Consider the following 20,221-nt stretch of genomic DNA (forward strand, 5'->3'; position numbering starts at 1 on the left):
TTCAGGTCTTTAATGGAAAGACTCAACATACAAATCTATTATTGCACACCACGTCATAGCACGAGTAATGGTCAAATAGAAAGGGTTCATTCCACACTTATAGAAATATCTCGATGTTTAAAAGAGGAACACAGTTTAGTTAGTGATTTCGAATCAATTATGAGGGCGGTGCAGCAGTATAATAAAACTATACATTCAGTAACAGGTAAACAACCTTGTAATATTTTGTTTAATAAAGAGAAGCATGAGAATATAAGGGATATATTAAAAAATAATCAGGAAAAAATGTTAGAATACCACAACAAGAAAAGGCTTCAAAAAAATTACCATAGGGGTGAAATTATATATGAAAAAGTATATGGGGAACGAAATAAATTAAAACCCAAATATAAAAAGCAGATAGTAGTAGAAGATTTAGGAAATAAAGTTAAAATACAAAACAGAAACAGAATAATTCACAAAGATAACATTAAAGTTTAATTGCATTATTTTTAGGAAACATGGCGAAATTAGTGCCACTTATATTGATATTTTCATATATCAATATCATTACAACAGATATAATTGATTACACAAGAGAAAATTATATACTTGTAGAAGAAGAAGATGCAGGAATTTTTGAATATTATGGATCATTATACCATTTAACAAATCTATCGTTATTTGAAAATGTTGTAAACAAATACAAAAGCAATGAAGAAATAATATTAATTGATAATTCAAGTATGGATTATGAAATACAGATGATAGAAACATTACTAAGACAATTGAAGGTTGATAACAAAAGATCGAAAAGAGGTATTAATGAATTAGGTACTGTTTGGAAATGGATTTCGGGTACGCCTGACCATGATGATTTTATGAAAATAACGAATAAAGTAAATGATCTAATAGAAAATAATAATAAGCAGTTTACAACAAATTCACAAATATTCAAAACAATCACAGAATTAAAGCAAATCCTTAAGCAATTACAGGGCAGTTCTAATGAAAAAACTGTTTTAAGGCAAAGAAATAAATTAATAATTACAGAGCTTGAAAATATAGTGGAAACAATTACCTTGTCAAAAGTAGGAATATTAAATCCTTTAATTTTAGATATGTCAGAAATAAAAGAAATAATAAGCAATGAGCAAGTAAATGTAACAATATCAGATCTTATAGATGTTTCGGAATTTAAAATTGTACAAAAGAGTAATTTAATAGTTGTTTACATTAAGTATCCAAAAGTAAAAAATGTTTGTAAATTGTATAAAGCAATAGCTGTAGCGCAAAATGATGGAAAATTGTTGATTGAAAATGAAGTAATAAAATGTGGAGATAAATTTTATTCAGTCAAATTTTGTAAAAAGGAATTAAATAATGCTTTTTGTATGATAAAAGGAAATAACACATGTTTGTCCGATATGTTAAATAATAAACATGCCAACTGCACAAAAATAAATGAAGCAAATGAATCAATAAATATTGTAAAAGATGGTGCTATAATAGCATCAGGAAAGCATAAAATTAATAATCACACTATAGAAGGAGTTTATTTGATAACTTTTCAAGATGATGTTATAATTGACAACAGAAAATATGAAAATCCTACAGGAAAAATTTTAGGATATTTAAGGGAAGGAAAATTAAAATCTTTTTTTGTAAATAAATACATTGAAACAAAAAATATTGATTTAAAATTAAACAATGTTAATATACTCACACCATTAAAGCAAGAAATAAAACGAAATCCTGTTTGGTGGACATTTACCACTTTAATTGTAATAATATTATCTGCATATTTTGTCTTTAAATTTATCATATATATTAATCTAAAAATTAAATTAAAAAATGCAAAAGAAAAAGAAGAATTATTATTGCAATTATCAGACAGAATTAATCACTTAACAGCTTTATATTCGAAGACGGGACGCTTCGATTTAGAAGAGGGGGAGTTAACGCCTCCTATACCACACACCACTAACCCAGGATGTAAACAGTTAAGCATAGATTAATAGCGCAAGCCACTTCCCAAAAAAATAAACAATAAATATAAGCACTTACCATTAGCGAAAGTGTCAAACATGTCATTGACACTTTGCTAATGAAAGAAGTGGACATCACATATCACGTATGGTCCGCTTTCAATAGAATTAAGAAAACAATAAAAATAAGCGCTTACCTTAGCGAAAATGTCAAACATGTCACATATCACGTATGGTCCGCTTTCAATAGAATTAAGACATACTAACCTAAGATTTAAGCTTCAGATTCTGTATAAATATTAAGATTAATAAAGTTTCGGATCAGTTTGTATCCGGTGTGCAACGAAGACTCACAATGTGTTTTTTAAAAAGCTTTTGCTAGTTAAGCAAAAGATAATTTGCACGGCTAGCGAAATGGAGGTTTTTTTTTGACATTTTGCTTTCATCGTATTCACATTTTCGTATTTGTACTCAGGTGTACTTTGGCTGGCGCTCAATTAACGAATATCCAAAGAAAATTGTCCGCTTAACGGTCAAAAACACACAAGGATGCCGCAAATCGAATATCATCGTGTAAGTGCACGAAAATTTCCGCAGACTTCTTTACACGAGAATGTGCAAAAACACTCAGGGTGAAACGTCAACGCATAAATTTGTTCTAACTCTTTGAAACAAGGCAAGCCACTGAAATTTATCTAATCTTGAAATTAATTTTCTAAAAAGAGAGCCATAGACCCAGATAGATTGCAGTCTTTTTTCTATTTAGATATTGGCATTTTTGATATATTAAGGGGTTATTTAATAAGAGGTGTTATTTTGATATTCAAAGAAAAATGCTAATTTTTAATATAAATGATCGAATGTTATGCCCTTAGTAGTGGAATTGCAAAGTGGCTGCCTATGTCCTCGATAGTCTCACAAATTCCATCTTTGAGGTCTTGAATCGACCCTGGGCTGTTGGCGTAGACCTTCTCTTTCAGGTGGCCCTAAAGAAAAAAGTCACAAGGTATTAAATCACAAGATCTCGGGGGCTAATTGTGATCACCCCTTCGAGAGATAACACGGTCCGGAAACTTTTCCCGTAAAAGATCAATGGTTTCGTTGCTTGTGTGGCACGTAGTGCCATCTTGTTGAAAATAAACCTTCTCCAGATCAATACCATCCAATTCCGGCCATAAAAAATCGTAAATAATCTCTCAATAGCGCAATCCGTTCACCTATAACATCTGTAATTGGAAAACCCTTTATAATAAATAATAATACAACTATGCACATAAAAGGGTAAATTTTTTTAGCTGAAAAGTCAAGCAGTTTACCTCGCAAAAATATAGCCTTCTTTTGCGCAAAGCTTCACGCAGTCCACAGATATGTTGCTTATGCCCCTTGTTAGGTGTCATGCGAATCTCTTCCCCCAATTTGTGATATTCGTCTTGATGTTGCTTTAGAAATAGAAGAACCTACAATTTTAGTTGATCTCCCAACGGCAGTAGGTTTTTTATCAGGAGCTTTTTTGTGGCACAAATACACTCGGAGGTTTGCCATTGCCTGCCGTGGGGTTACCACTATTAAAGAAAGGCGACGGATAAGACACAGAAAACATTTATTTTTAATGATTTGACTGGGAGGAGGAAATTCGTCCCTTTGATTGAAGGAAATTGTCAAAGCAACTTAAGCTTTAAGAGAATTAGTTCTTATCTAATTTCTATGGCATTTTTCCATCTCTGGCATGATCTTTGCTTAACTGTCGGGTTGTTTCTGCGCCACAAGTATCGAATCGAGTACAATTTCTAGATATCTGCATTCCAAACCACCTCTGCGCCAGATACTATACCTTTTTTATGTCAAAAATGCACGATAATTTCATAAAGAACTGACTTCGAATCAACGGAAATAAGAAAGGTGTGGGGGTCAGGGAGTTATTTCAGAGGTATTTGAATTGATCCATACAAAAGGCCAAAATCAATATTAAAAATATGTTTAATGATCAGCCGATTATTTTTCAATCTTTGATATCCTTGATGTGAGGACTAATGATAAAGTAGCTCGATGTAGAGTCTATTAAGATAAAAGAAGTAAAAATAAGCGGAAACTATTGTTTATCCTATGTTATAATAGTTAATGTCCACCGAAAGCTAAATAACAAAAAATGAATTTGAGTAATGGAAATCTTTCTTTTGTCCTCTACGTTCTTTAATTCTTTTCTTTTTGTATACTGCAGCTGTTTAGTTCCTAGGTGTCAAATATGATAGACATAGGACACCATTGGAAAAAATTATACATCTTGCGATAGGGTAACTAATTTTGCACCACCTTGTATATATACATATAATCTGGCTTCTATTGTTCTTCTGCTGACTGTATTTTGGCTAATATCTGTTTTCTTGGAAAAATTTAGGTCATTTTGAATTATTCGTTTGATCAATTAGCCGGCAAGTCACTTGATACTTTGCCATATTTACACTGCAGTCCTGTACAATATTTGGTTCATCGATTCCATGTTTGTTTATTCATAATGCCTGGAATATTTTTGGGTATTGGGTACCTGTAAACGGCTATATTTTCCTTGATTTTCATTAAAATTATTTAAAAAGAAGAAGTCAATATATTTTTTTCAAAATTGGCATTCAGTTTATTTATACACTAAAATAATGTAATTTTTTTTTTATTTTAATAATTTAAAATGGCGGATGTACGCTTAATTCTTCCAGGAAGGTCGAAGTGGGGCTTCTCCATCGGCGGGCATTGAGTAGCGGCGTCAGTGACCTGAATACAAAAAACACACAATTTTTTGCTTATTAATGTCATAATTTCTATATGAATTAAAATTAAAAAAATGAAAAAAATGGAAAAAAAAATTTTGCGGAATAAAATGCTTAAAAACAAAAAATTTATTTTGGGGCGAATTTTCTTACTATTTTTGCATCGAAAAAATTATTTTTTCGAAAAACTTTTGAAAACCTGAAAATTCTCATGGAAGGTAATATCATAAAAAAGATGTGATCAAAATTTCATGAGGATCGGTCAATAACTTTTCGAGTATATATGTCTCCCAGCGCTCGAACGCAAAGAATAGAGTCGTCACGGTTGACGATCTAAAATATAGGAAATACGTAAATTTCTTATTCTTAAAAGATTATATTAACATTTTATGAAAAAAGATTTTTTTTGAAATTTTACAGGTATCTGTCCCCCTAATTCTAATATAATAAATTGCAGGTAAGTAAATAGTTGTTTTTTTCTAATTTTTAATTTTTTTCTATTTTTTCCTTTTTTTCTAATGTTTTATTTTATTATTTTTTTATAACTTTTTTATTTTGGATTTTTTTCCAATTTTTTTCATTTTTTTTCAAATTTTTTATTTATTTTTTAATTTTTTGCTTATTTCTACTTTTAAAGTTTTTTATTTTAATTTTTCGCTTTTTTCTATTTTAATTTTTTTTCAAATTTTTTATTTTCTTATTTCTTTTTGTAACGTTTTGCTTTTTTTCTAATTTTAGATTTTGTTCAAAGTATATTCTTCAAATTTAATTTAATTTATTTTATTATACTGTAGAGTATATAATTTTGTATGTTGTCAATATCGCTGCAGCGGCACATCCGTTCACGCAAAAGTCAAAGAAAAAAGAGAGAGAAAATGAGGGTGCGCAAAATATAGAAAAAAGCAAATGTCAAATTGGGTTGCCATATTAGCATTTTATTGACCAGCTTTGCATTCAGTCGTAACATTCCGCCCACCTCGTTCAGGTCCTGCGACGAAATAAGGGACCAGCCGCCCACCGTAAAGACATCAGGTGTCCTCCATAGGCAGCAGTACTAACTTTGATATGGCTCGCTTGATAATGGAAGTTGGCGTACGAATGGTTGCCACTCTGACAACGTCGTCAGTTCCTGGATGCACGTCCTTTATACGACCCAACGTCCACTGAGTGGGAGGAGCGCGCTCGTCGCGTATTAAGACCAAGTCTCCGGGTGGTAGATTGGTGCTAGTTTGATGCCATTTGCGTCTTACTTGTAGTTCTCGCAAGTACTCAAAACTCCATCGGGCCCAGAAATGTTGCTGTATTTGTTGAAGCTGTTTCCACCGTTTGAGTCGATTTGGATTAACATAAAGTAAACTTGGTTCGGGAGTAGCGACTAACGGACCGCCCACCAAAAAATGGCCAGGGGTCAACGCAGCTAAGTCCGTTGCGTCTTCTGTTAGTGCCGAGATCGGCCTCGAGTTAAGCACTGCTTCCACTTGCTTTAAAAGAGTATAAAATTCTTCAAATGTTAGCTTCGCGCTGCCAATTATGCGCTTTAAATGATGTTTCATGCTTTTTATACCCGCCTCCCAGATGCCTCCGAAATTTGGAGATCCAGGTGGTATGAAATGCCATGTTACTCCCCAAGTTGGCACGTACCGTGCTGCCGCCTCAAGCTGTTGTCGAAAGCTGGCCAGATCTGCTTTTAGTTCCGCATCGGCTCCTACGAACGTTGTAGCACAGTCGCTGTATATGTCCGAACTGTATCCACGGTGTGCAAAGAATCTTCGAAGGGCTGCAAGAAACGCTGCAGTGCTCAAGTCGCTAACCAGCTCCAGATGAATTGCTCGGGTGCTGAAGCATACGAATAGGGCAACATAGCCCTTGTAACTGTGATGGCCTCTGCCTTTCGCGCTGCGAATTTGGTACGGTCCACCGTAATCGAGACCACAATGACTAAAAGGTTTTGCTGCGTTGCAGCGATGCGTGGGAAGACTTCCCATGATTTGGGTCGAGGGAACATCTCGGTGACGAAAACATTTTATACAACGATGAATGAATCGTCTGATTGACGAACGAGCGTCAATAATCCAGTATCTTCTTCTTATAAAGTTGAGAGTCGATTGAACGCCGCCATGCAACGTATAGTCATGCGCTTGACTGATCAGTAAGGTGCACAGAGGATCCTGTTTCGGTAACAAGCATGGAAACTGTTCATAGAAAGGCATGTTTGCGTTCTTCAACCGCCCGTTTAAACGCAAAATACCATCGTCATCCAAAACTGGGTTCAATTTGAGGAGCTTGCTCTTCTGGCAAATCGGTTTGCTAGAACGAAGACAGGAGATATCATTAGCGAAATGAATCTGCTGAACATACCTTATCCAGAATTGCAAGGCCGCGGTTCTTTCAGTCACAGTACACCATAGAGTTGTTTCATGGGGTCGCTTCATCAGTGCGGCAAGGAAATGCTGACACCAAGATGTGACTGCCAATAGCTTGTTGAGATTCGAGTATTTTTGAAGCAATGTCGTGAGCATGGTTGGTTTGGACTCTTCCGGAATCGTCACTAGGGAGAGAACTAATTCTTCGTCTGGATCTGTCGAACCGTTGTGTTGTTCAGGCCAGGTGCTTGAGTAACAATTTAGCCACGGAGGTCCCCGCCACCACATCGACAACCCTGCGAGCTGAGACGGGAAAATACCCCGGGATGCAATGTCGGCTGGGTTCGTTGTAGTATATTAGGTACATACTTCCAAGCGTTGATTGGTGTTAACTCTTGGATTTGAGTTACACGATTGCTGATGTATTGCTTGTGTTTACCAGGATTTAATCGAATCCAGCTGAGCGTGGTTTTGGAATCCGACCAACAGTAAAGTTGAATCGCTGGGAGTTGCAGTGTTGACAGCACTTTAGCGGCTACTTTCGCTGCGAGTAGAGCAGCATTTAGCTCCAAACACGGGATGGTTATCTTCTTCAGTGGGGCCACCTTAGTCTTAGCGGTTAGAATTGATATTTTTACATCATTACCTGAAGTTTCCACACGAAGGTACGCGACAGCAGCATATGCCACAGTAGAAGCATCAGAAAATACATGCAGTTGGTAACTGGATACACTGGGCTCAGCTCTAACCCACCTGGGCACTTTGAGTTCTCTGATTTGAGGTATTTCGTCTCTAAAGCGCCGCCATTCTTGTTGAAGGGGATCAGGAATGGGATCGTCCCAATCGACACCCGATAACCACAGCTGCTGACAAATAGCTTTACCTTTAACTACGACAGGTGCTAGTAGATCCGGCGGGTCATAGATTTTGGCCACATCGGACAATTGCTGCCTCTTTGTGATGTCTCCAATGATAGGTATTACGTTTGTCTTGTAACCGATGCTGTCAGTGTCACACAGCCAATAAATTCCTAGAGCGTTTGTTTCGCTATCAAGATTTAAGTTGCGGGACAGCCCAAGGTTTTCGTCTTCAGTGTACAGATGGCGCATAAATTCAGTAGAGTTGGACATCCACTTCCGAAGGTTGAATCCGCCGCGCTGTAAAAGCTGTTGTAGCTGGCGTTGAATATTCAGAGCGTCTTCCACGGTTGCGGCACCATGCAGGCAATCATCCATGTAAAACGACTCCGTTAATATTTTTGATGCTGCCGGAAAATCATCCGTAGCAAGCGTGTGCAGAACCTTAATGGTGAGATAGGGCGAGCAATTTAAGCCGTAAGTTACAGTGAGCAACCGGTAAATGGCTGGCTTGCCCTGCTCGTCACGCCAGACAATCCGCTGCATATCAGCATCAGGTCTGCTGACTAAAATCTGGCGATAACATTTTTCAATGTCCGCTATGAACGCAACCCGATGCATCCGCCATTTTAAAATGATGGAGCTTAAGTCGCTCTGCAGCTTGGGTCCAACATGAAGACAGTCGTTTAGAGAAACGCCACCTTTGTATTTCCTTGAAGCATTAAATACAGTGCGAAGCTTCGTCGTAGTGCTATCTTTTTTGTACACACCATGATGAGGAATGTAACATACTGGATGCGCAAAATCGTCAGATGGGACTGGCTCCATATGACCAAGATTTCTGTACTCAGCCATAAACGCTGAATACATTTCATTCGGTGTGGCATTGTTGGTATGCAAATAGTCGAAGGGCATCTGATTTAGAATCGGATAGAGCAGCAAGGTCACAGGACTCCTTAAAGGGATATTGAACGTGATAGCGCCCGGAAAGATCGCGACACACTGTACGCTCAAATAGCTTCTCGCAATAAATTTCGTCTTGCGTCATTGAGGATGAGCCTTCCACGTCCTCACATTCATTGAACTTGCACAGTTGCTGAACCAAATTGTTGAGTTCAGTAGTGGCTGCGCCGATGATGACATCAATAGACCCTGGTTCGAAGAAGTTTGGATCGGCTAATGGCAGATCGAGAAATTCCGAATATGGTTTTGGGTCGACACGATTTAACGGCATGAGATGTCCCAAGCGGGGCAGGACCAAAGCCGAACAATCGATGTTGAACTCGCGTTCTGTAAGTGAATGTAATGAGAAATGAACTACGCCATTAGACTCACCTACACGGCAGCCGCCTATACCGGTGATGGGTACTTGAAGACGGGCTCTGCGAAGGTGTAGTTGTTGAACTGCAAACTCGCTGATGAAAGATGCCTGTGATCCATTGTCCAGAAGCGCCCGCAGTTGGAGTTCATGCCCTGTGGGAGAGCGTATTCCAATAACCGCAGTTGCAAGCAGAACAGATGTGAGATCATTTGTGTTTGGTGTCTGTATTAAATAATCGGAACGCGTATGATGAGTAGCAACCTTGTTGGGTAGCGTAGAAAGACTGTCATGCAACAGTGTATGATGTTTTTGCATGCACCTTTGGCATGTATAAGTAGATGAGCACTCGTCAATAGTGTGGCCTGGTTTTAGACAATTTTTGCAAAGTTTTGCCTTATGAACCAGATCTAATTTTGCTGAAGATGTTTTCTTGCGGAAATCCGGGCAGCACATGAGCGTATGCTTACCCGAACAGCATGAGCATCGGCCAAAGCTCGTTTGATGACTTCGCACAGCTTGATTGTGTGGTGAATTTTGTGAAAAATCTTTCGATTTATTCTTGGCAGCTGCCCCCACTGCTTCCAATCCAAGAATGCGTTTTTCTAGAAACGAGACTAAATCGCTGTAAGCAGGCACCTCACTTGGACTACCAAGACTCATCTCCCATTCTTTAACTGTGGCAGAATCGAGCTTTTCGGTGATTAGAAAAATTAGCCAATCATTCCACTTAGCTGTTGGACGGCCAAGCTGTTGTAACGCACGCATTGACTCAGTCACGGTGTCCAACAGTTTTCGCAGACTCGTTTCGGATTCTGTGGGCATTGCCGCCAACTTGACAATGTTTCGCAAGTGTGACTTCACAAGTCGTCGTGTGTTGTCATACCTTTGTTGGAGTAGGTCCCACGCGATTATAAAATTAGCGTCTATAACCGAAAAACTCCGGAGCATAACCTCCGGCTCACCCTGTACGCTGCTTTTGAGATAGTACATTCATTGCACGTTGGAGAGTGTCGTATCTTTGATCACGCACGTGGTGAACATGTCCTTAAAGCTTAGCCACTTTTCAAAAGACCCATCGAACTTCGGCAACTCGATTTTTGGAAGAATTGTGAGTGGTGCACTTGCTGTAACTGAGCGAAACGTGGCAGATTGATTAAAACTGTCATTGCCGATATCTGACAGCTCGTCGATACCATCGTTGAGTTCACCCATTGCTTCGCAATATGCTCCTTCAATAGCTGCAAAGTGCTCATCGGACAGCGCGTCACGCACCGCTGCTGCATTAGCATCAGTGACCGCCAGCGCACCAAGATCGTCGCGAATAGCGTGGTAGCGCGACCAATACTCCGACAGCAGACTGCGCCTGGCTCCGAGATAGCCCTTTGTTTTTTTGGACTTTGCCATTTTACGCGTGTTTGCACCAAAGTTTAAGATGAGCTTGGACAAAGACTCTTCCTTTCCAAGCACCATGTCTGATTGTGCGACGAACACGCGGGTCTTCCGTATTTGAGGTTAAGTTCCTTCGAAGTGTAGAACGTTGCTGGACTGCTGCAGCCTTACTTTTATTATTTCCAATGTGCAGGGAAAGGTTCCCCGCAAGGGATGCCAAAATGTTCAAAGTATATTCTTCAAATTTAATTTTATTTAATTTATTTTATTATACTGTAGAGTATATAATTTTGTATGTTGTCAATATCGCTGCAGCGGCACATCCGTTCACGCAAAAGTCAAAGAAAAAAGAGAGAGAAAATGAGGGTGCGCAAAATATGGGAAAAAGCAAATGTCAAATTAACGGGGTTGCCATATTAGCATTTTATTGAACAGCTTTGCATTAAGTCGTAACAGATTTTTTTTAATTTTTGATTTTTTTCCAATTTTTGTATTTTTTTCTAATTTTTTTTTTAATTTTTTGCTTAGTTCTAATTTTACGTTTTTTGTTTAATTTTTGGATTTTTTCCAATTGTGATTTTTTTCTAAATTTTTTATTTTGTGCTGACGGTTCTATTCTATTTGCATGTACTAAACAATTTTAACACCGGACTGTGTCTCATTCGTATTTCACACCCCGTCAATCGTTAGCATTTCGCACTGTTGGGCTACCTTGGAATAACCTTTTTAAAATAGTTCTCATTTCCGCTTTTCAAATACTGAAATAAATCAATTTTCTGCCACTTGAATGAGCTTCCAAATCTCCGTCGATGGTTATGCTTGTTTGTGTATTTATATTTTTGTGTAAAGCTGTATTGAGTGCTTACGCTTGCCAAAGGCACTCGCACTCGCTTTTATCTACATAAAACACATACATGCATACTTACACAAAATGTAGATGTATGTGCAATTGGAGTATGTATTCGTGTATGAAAAAGGCGCCCTACTATCTCTCAATCAATGCAAATGTTGCTATTAATTTTGCTTTACATTTGCTTAGCAAAATAAACGAAGCACCAAATACGTACACAAATTTAATGTTAGATACATTTTGCTTTATCGGATATGCGGTCGAGTTTGTCGGTGCACAAACATACGAGTACAAGCACACACAAATCTACATACGCACAAATATACATCTACGTGAATACGCATGCATACACACAAGCACAAAACTGGCATGAATTTGTGTCGGGCTAAATGGCCGAGCGATATAAACTACGTCAGTCAAATCGCTGCGGGAGTATTTTGTTGATATACATGTCCGTCCTATCCTAACTGCCATTCTCCCGCTTTTTCCTTATCCGGCCGTCTGCCTCACTGCCTGCCTCCTGCTCGTTCGACATTTAAACTATTTGAATTTACTAAAGCACTCAAACGCACACATATACACACACACACGTAAGTGTATTAGATATGCACAATTTTGTTGCTTGGATTTCCGATCGACGAGCAGTCTGGAGCTTTGCGTTGCTTTGCGAATAGAGTGTAAAAAAGTCATTTGGGATAATGTCAGTGCAATCAAATTTAATGTGTGTGCCACTTTTGCCAATTGAAATGTAGAATTGCAAAGGGAATGAAATTCAAAATAATGCGTATGTATGTGCGCATAAAGTATACAAATGGATTTGTATATGCGCATAAGTATGTGTTAGCACATGCATATGTGTGCGTGTGTGTACACACAGGAAATGTTAAATGAATGCATAACTGTTGTGAAAGGAAATTCCAAATGTTTATTTGGCTATCAAATTCATCCATGCATTTCGTTTTCGATTTTGTTCAAATTTCAAATACACTCAATTCACTCAAAGTTGTTTATTCCGAAAGTTGGTGTAAAATTGTAAACTTAATCTAATCGTATACGCGCACCCAGCTTCTGAAGTTATGCTAAATAAAAATAAATAAATAAACGAAATATCCCAAAAATGTGGCTGGTGTCGATTGATAATTTATTTCCAACATACATAAAATATTTATCAGTTTTAATTGCTTAGTTGTAAAAGGTGTTTTTATTGAGCCGTAAAGAACTTTTGGTCAAACCAGCTGACTTGCATAGTCACTTGAATTGCAAAACCACCAAACAGTTTTTTGTAGAAAAATCACAAACACCCACACGGCTCACCAACACTTTTTTGCTTTACTTTATCTGTTAGTTTAAAGCTATGAAATTCGTAGGATTTCATATTTGAAGCAGCTGGCAAATTGGAAGCTGTGTTGTGGGCTACAGTGAAAATAAAATAAAATAAAATAAGAAAAATAAAATAAAATGAACTAAAAAAAAATAAAATAAGAACAAAAAGGTTGCAGGAAGCGCACATTAGGCTGTAAAGATCAGCTTATTATAGACACTGTAATCACAGGTGTAGCTATGAGAAGAAGGCGGAATTTAAGCGTTGCGTTTATTGACTACAAAAAAGCTTTTGATTCAATGCCGCATTACCTATTAGAAATATTAAGAATATACAAAATCAATGCTGCCACTGTTGCCCTCTTGGGTCGCGTAATGAGCAAGTGGAATACAAAACTGGTTCTAAATGGAACTGTTTCAAAACAGATTTCAATCAAACGTGGTATATTCCAAGGAGATGCCTTAAACCCCCTATGGTTCTGTATGGGCCTCAATCCACTTAGTAGGCTTCTCACGCTTAAACAAAATGGCTTTATAATCAAAACGGAAGTAGGAGAGCACACGTTCAACCATCTTTTGTTTGTTGATGACTTGAAACTTTACGCGAACAAAAAGCATAAGCTTTACGAGCTGATAGATGCCACTAAAGCTTTTAGCGATGAGTAATGAGTAATGAGTAGACCAAAATATTATTATAGACAACTTGCATAGCAGTGAATCTTATAAAAATTTAGGATTTCTGTAACTTAAAGGAATCAGCCACACGCTAGTAAAGCAAAGTCTCATTAACAAATTTGAGGCACCTTTGAAAGCTGTATTAAAAACTAGTCTGAACAGTGGAAATAAATGCAAAGCAATTAATACCTGGGCCATACCTCTTTTGACATACTCGTTTGGAGTAATAAAATGGTCTCAGACAGACATCCTTCGGATTGAAACGCTGATACGCAGCACTTTTACAAAGTTCCAAAGCCATTACCCTCAAAGCACTGTGGAAAGAATATCCCTTCCTCGAAACGTTGGTGGGAGAGGAATCATCAATATAGCGCGTCTACACTTCTCGCAAACTTTAAAGCTACGTACATATTTTCTAAGCAGCGAGTCCTATATATTTAAAGCTATCGCTAGGGCAGATAATGGCTTTACCCCGCTAAGTCTGATGGAGCAGAATTTCCCAGTACCTGAGGCGGTTAAATCCCCAGCAGAAATGATCGCAGCATGGAAGGCAAAAACAATGATCTCGAAATGGAATGGATAGACGCACAATCATCCAATTTATGGTTGAAAAGAGGAAAGCTATTTTCTGAAACAGAAGGTTTCGCAATCGCTATCCAAGACCGAGTTATCCCAACAAGAAATTTCCGAAGGTCGATACATGGCGAGGCAATAAAAGATAGATGCCGAAGGTGCGGCGTTTACGGTGAAACAATCGACCATTTAATTGCTGGTTGTAGCGTACTTGCCCCCCGTGAATATGTCATGAGACATAACAATATAGCAAAGATCCTCCACCAGCAACTTGCGATAAAACACGGTCTCTTACAAGCAGAAGTCTTGTATTTTAAATATGAACCAAAGGCAATATTGGAAAATACAAATTTTAAACTATACTGGGACAAATTTATTTCCACAGATCAAACCGCAGCTGCCATCAAACCTGACATCATCTTGTTCCACAAGATAAATAAAACAATCGAAGTAATCGATATAGCGGTGCCCCTTAATCGCCACATCCAAAGCACATATTCCACTGAAGTATCGAAGTGTGCAGCTTTTGCCATAGAATTGAAACGGATGTACACAGTGAGGGAAGTTAATATAATACCAATAATTATATATAATAAAAAATCAAATAAAAATAATAAAAATTACAAATAAAATAAAATAAAATATTAAAACAGTTCTCGACAGGTTCTCGCTCTGAGCAGACGTATTTGCTTACTCTCGATTTTCTGTTGTGACTATTCTTTCGGTGTGTCAAACGCGCACGTGTTCCTCTTCAAAACGCTTTACGGATTAACTTAACTTCTATCAAAGTATATATATACAAGTATATCAATACAAGTGTTATTGTGTAGTGATATTAACAATGGCCCCCGGGCCACCAAATCTCGGGGACAACAGGTTTGCGTTGCTTGCCTCGGGTCCCCAGTCAAAAAGGAAAAAACCAACATATACCCCAATAAACTTTCCTGATTTGCCGCAGTTGAAAAAAGAAAACCCTAAATTTCTCACAATTCGTGCTGCTGATGCAAATAAACCGATTTCCAAATACTCGTGTTTTGCTGTGCATAAAGCGCTAGAATCCATAAGTAAGGAAATAATCTCAATATCTGAGCTACGTGACGGTAACCTATTGTTTTTGGTTAAAAACTCCCAAATAGCACAAAAATTCATTTCCACTAAAAAACTAATTGGTGTATGTGATATTGTAGTGAACTACCATGAAAACCTGAACAGCTCAAAAGGCACAATTTTCGCACCATGCTTAAACAATGTGGACGAAAAAGAGATTATTGAAAATATGAGCGCACAAGGTGTCACAGACGTTTATAAATTTTCAAAACTGGAAAATAATGTATCACAATATACAGGAACCGTACTTCTTACATTCAACCTCTTCAAGCTCCCAGAAAAAGTCGAAGTATCGTGGCGTATTGCAAAAGTCAAACCTTATTACCCAAATCCAATGAGGTGTAAAACCTGTCAGCTTTTAGGGCACACAGCTAAACGCTGCAACAATGCACCCTCCTGTCAATCATGCAATTTCCCCCCACACCCACCATCATGTTCACGTATCTACTGTGCAAATTGTGCAGGCGATCATCCATCCTCTTCTAAATCATGCCCAAAATATATGCAATCTAAAGAAATATTGAAAATCAAATGCCAAAACAAATGCTCAATGCGCGAAGCACTTAAACTCTACAAGGAACAGACACCGACCACACTCAGCGCCTCATTTGCTGCTGTTGTAAGCGAGTCCCAAAATCTGAGCAAGATCGAACAAAGCAAAACGAAACCCCCTGCCGCTTTAGCACCTAGCCCATCAAGCAAATCACCGAGCACAGCTTCGCTCAATGCTCACTCCGACATCTTAATACAACCGAATTCAACTTCATCCAACACCACAACAGAAAATAACAAGAACCCGCAAATAAGCAACTCTCAATCGTCTATTGATTCACTCAGTATTCCTTCTGGTACTTCATTCCAAATAAACTCAGATTTAAGCAATCTTGTCTCAGAAAACAATAACGTCCACGTAAGCAAAACAATGCCGTCGTTTGTACCAAATGAACTCAATTTCAACTCTCACCCTCAATTTTCACCACATACACCACTTCTCTTAGACTCCACTCTCTCCCATATTCTCACACAAGCTCAAAGTATACAAACTGCATACGTTCCACAATCACACACATCCAACTCTTCAGCAATCAGTCAAATACTAAGCCAATCTCAATTCGACGCTAATAACTTCCACGATCAGACGATGTCAGACAACGATCAGACAATGTCACACAGCGATCCTCAATATATGTAATCATTTTAATCAATTTAACTACAAAGCATTCTCAATGTTTAAGGTTTTACAGTGGAATCTGAAAGGTTTTTACAATAACTACACTGAACTAGAGCTTCTGATAAAAGAGCACTCTCCAAGCGTTATTGCTCTCCAAGAGACTCATTTAGCTGCCGACAAAACCGCATCCGTTCCGAAGCAATTTCAAAGCTATTTCCTAAATCTCCCCCATAACACTCAAAGTAAGCAAGGCATTGCCGTGTTGATTAAGAAAAATATTCCACATAAATACGTCCACATACAGTCTAAAATCGCTGTTCTTGCAGTAGAAATAACACTCAGTTTTAAGTTCACAATTGTAAATTTATATTTACCACCTCAACAAAACTTCACTCTTAGAGATTTAAACAATATAGTCCGATCTATACGAACTCCAGTAATAATTGTTGGTGACTTTAATGCTTGGAGTCCTATTTGGGGCTCCCAAATTTGTAATAAGAGAGGTGAAATAGTAGAAGATTGGATTTTGTCCGAAAATTTTACAATACTAAATGATAATAAACCTACACACTTTTCTACGCATTCCTCATTTAGCAACATAGACCTAACAATATGCTCCACAAATATAGCACCTAAGCTCTGCACCAATACCTTAGATGAGCTATACGGTAGCGATCACTACCCCATTGCAACAACTGTGCACGCAAGGACTATTCAAAACATTACTGCATGCCCCAAATTCTTGATAGACAAAGCGGACTGGGAAAATTTTAAATGTAAGGCTACCCAACTGTCCAATGAATTAGATACCTCCAATAACATTAACCGTGAGACTTCATTAATCACGAAAATTATTCGCACCGCAGCTCATCACTCTATTCCTCAAACATCCAGGAAAATGCATAAAAACTGTGTGCCTTATTGGAACAATGAACTCTCCAAGCTAAGGAATGAAAAACAATTTTTCTGGGCCGAATTTAAAAAAAATAGGTCAAACGATAACCTAATCACGTACAAAAAAGCCAATGCTATGTTTTGGAAGAAATCAAAGCAACCGAAAAGAGAATGTTTAAATAAATTTTCCGAGAAAATTAATCACAAAACAAATACAAAAAAGGCCTGGGCTGATATAAAAATGATCTCAGGCTCTTATAAACAAACAACTATAACCCTGATGAACGGTCCGAATGGTCCTATATTTAACCCTAAAGAAATAGCTGATCATTTTTCCATGGTTTGGTCTAAATACTCGCAAGACTCGAATTTCCACTCAACTTTCATTTCTACAAAAAAAGAATATTTAGCGAAGTCTAAGGACATTCATACCTCCTCCACTACCGTTTTTGAAAATGAAATTGACCTCATTGAGTTTGAATCAGCCCTTGCGCCGATGTCAGGTAAAACCCCAGGTGCAGACAGAATCTCATATCCCATGCTACAAAAACTGCCTTCTATTTTAAAACTCAGAATAATAAGGTTATACAATAATATCTTGATGCAGGGTGTATATCCGCAATGTTGGAAAAATGCTATTGTTCTACCTATACCAAAATCGAATAGTATATCACTGGAAGTACTGGGTTACAGACCGATTTCACTGCTTTGTTGTCTAGGGAAACTCCTCGAGAAAATTGTTTCTAAACGTATATCTTGGTATGCGCTGAAACGTAATTTAATAAATCCACAGCAAGTCGCATATAAACAAGGTCAGGATACCATGGACGCTTTGCTCGTCTTTGATAATTATGTATCCTCCGCACTATCAAACAGAAGACATGTTTCAACCTTAAGCCTGGACTTCGAAAAAGCTTTTGACCGTGTTGGTATACACGTGGTTCTACGTCAAATTGAAAAATGGAATATAGGTTGCAACGTATACAACTTTGTAAAAAGTTTTTTATCAAACCGCAAATTTAAAACTAAAGTAAATTCAACCTTTTCTAACATTTACGATCTGTACAACGGTATACCACAAGGTTCTCCGCTCTCAGTAATTTTGTTTGTCATAGCATTTAACGAAATAAGCAACATAATATCCAATTATAAAAATGTCTCCCATATTTGTTACGCCGACGATGTTCTCATTTTCACTAAAGTAAATGATTTAAACGTTGTTAGAAAAGACTTCCTTGATGTACTTTCTGCCATTTCGAGTTGGTCTAATTGCTCTGGCGCTAACATAAACACAGTAAAATGCAAATTGCTTCACATCTGTCGTAAACACAAATGTGGTGGCATTAAATTGGAATATAATAATGTTGGTATTGTAAATACAAATAGTCTTAAGTTTTTGGGTATTATCTTTGATAAAAGATTAACTTTTAAGGAACACTGTTTGTATGTTAGAAATCAATTGGCTGCCAGGCTTAATGTTATTAAATACTCAAGCTCAAAAAACTGCTTAATTAACATCTCAACCTTAGTTAATGTAACGAAATCGTTTATATTGTCAAAGATAGATTATGGTCTTCCTGTATATGGTAATTGTTCTAAGAGCCATATAAAACTTATCTACGCTCCCTATCACACCGCTGTCTGCCGTAGCATCAGAGCGTTTCCTAAATCTCCAACTAAATTTATACTTGCGGAAGCTGGCTTACCTACTATTGAGGAGAGAATTGAGCTAAACACCAAGAAGCTGATACCAAAGTTGTTCCTGTCTAATAATAGGACACTTCACGAAACGGTGATTGACACCATTAATCTAAAACGACCACTGCGACGAAAATCTGTAATCGCGTCTTGCATCGAATATGCTAAAGAACTAGGAATTAATGGCCCGTCACTCAGGCATAAGGATAATCACCCACCGTGGTTTTTACGACAGTCATCCTTTATTCTAGATCTCAGTAAATATCCGAAGGAAAACACCTGCCCTAGAATTTACCAACAACTATTCCGCGAATGCTTGGCACCTTTACCTCCAGAATGGAGCCTTATTTTCACTGACGGATCAAAATCAGAAGATTACATATCATTCGCGGTTGTAAAATCTAGTGGTGAAACCATGTCAACGGGACACTTACTGCCATTTTCGTCTGTCTATACAGCAGAAGCCGTCGCGATATTGAAAGCAATTGACTCTGCACTTAGCTCTTCATCAAAAACCATAATTTGCACTGACAGTAAACAATTCTAAACATAAACAATAAAAACCACATCATATCGTGTATCCGTGACAAGTTAATTGCAACCCATAACAAAATTAAAATAATGTGGGTACCAGGGCATAAAGGTATCGCAGGAAATGAACTAGCAGATCTGCGTGCCAAGCTCGCCGGAAAAGAACCTTTAATCTCTTTTCAGTTCCTCGACAAGAGGGACTTGCATAATTTAATTTCTTCACAACAGCGTACAAAACAAATGATTGAATGGAAATCCATCCGACACCACTACACGCAAATTAATGGTGATAGAAATGCACCCAAGTACCCATCATCATGCCGATGCAACGATATCAAAGCTTTCGTTCGACTACGCTTAGGGCATACCATAGCCACACATTCGTATAGGCTATCTGGTATCAGCCCCCCATCATGTCAGTATTGTCCTGCGTCAACACTCTCCATCACACACCTGCTCAACGAATGTCCACAGTTCACGTCAATCAGAAGCAACATATTCAACTGCGACAACGCCATCGATCTCTTAAAAACCACTACACCCGAAAACATTGAGAAAATTGCCAAATATTTAACCCTAACGGATCTTCGTAAAGTCATTTAATTCCCTGTAGCTATAGCTCTAAGTAACGTATTGTTAGCAATTTAACTGCTATCTCAACTCAGTAATTTCTTATACTTTTTATATAATATAATATAATGTTTCATATTCACACATACTTTTTTACATACCGGTGAGCCGAAGGC

At 37.7% G+C, this 20,221-nt stretch overlaps 2 protein-coding genes across 2 annotated transcripts; both read right to left on the reverse strand.

Annotated features, from left to right (window-relative positions):
* Window positions 1-5,754: 5,754 nt before the first annotated feature.
* LOC129248958 (uncharacterized) lies at window positions 5,755-6,711 on the reverse strand. The gene has a single exon (XM_054888566.1). The coding sequence runs from the start codon at window positions 6,709-6,711 to the stop codon at window positions 5,755-5,757; it is 957 nt and encodes a 318-aa protein (XP_054744541.1).
* Window positions 6,712-7,349: 638 nt separating this feature from the next.
* Window positions 7,350-8,816, reverse strand: LOC129248959 (uncharacterized). The gene has a single exon (XM_054888567.1). It carries the CDS (start codon window positions 8,814-8,816, stop codon window positions 7,350-7,352), a length of 1,467 nt encoding a protein of 488 aa, XP_054744542.1.
* Window positions 8,817-20,221: the final 11,405 nt, after the last annotated feature.

Source organism: Anastrepha obliqua, chromosome 5 (assembly GCF_027943255.1).
Source record: "Anastrepha obliqua isolate idAnaObli1 chromosome 5, idAnaObli1_1.0, whole genome shotgun sequence".
Taxonomy (NCBI): Eukaryota; Metazoa; Arthropoda; class Insecta; order Diptera; family Tephritidae; genus Anastrepha; species Anastrepha obliqua.

What these genes read in the sequence shown, in the direction of transcription:
- LOC129248958 (XM_054888566.1), bottom strand. Translation starts at nt 6,711, where the DNA reads ATGGGAAGTCTTCCCACGCATCGCTGCAACGCAGCAAAACCTTTTAGT.
- LOC129248959 (XM_054888567.1), bottom strand. Translation starts at nt 8,816, where the DNA reads ATGTATTCAGCGTTTATGGCTGAGTACAGAAATCTTGGTCATATGGAG.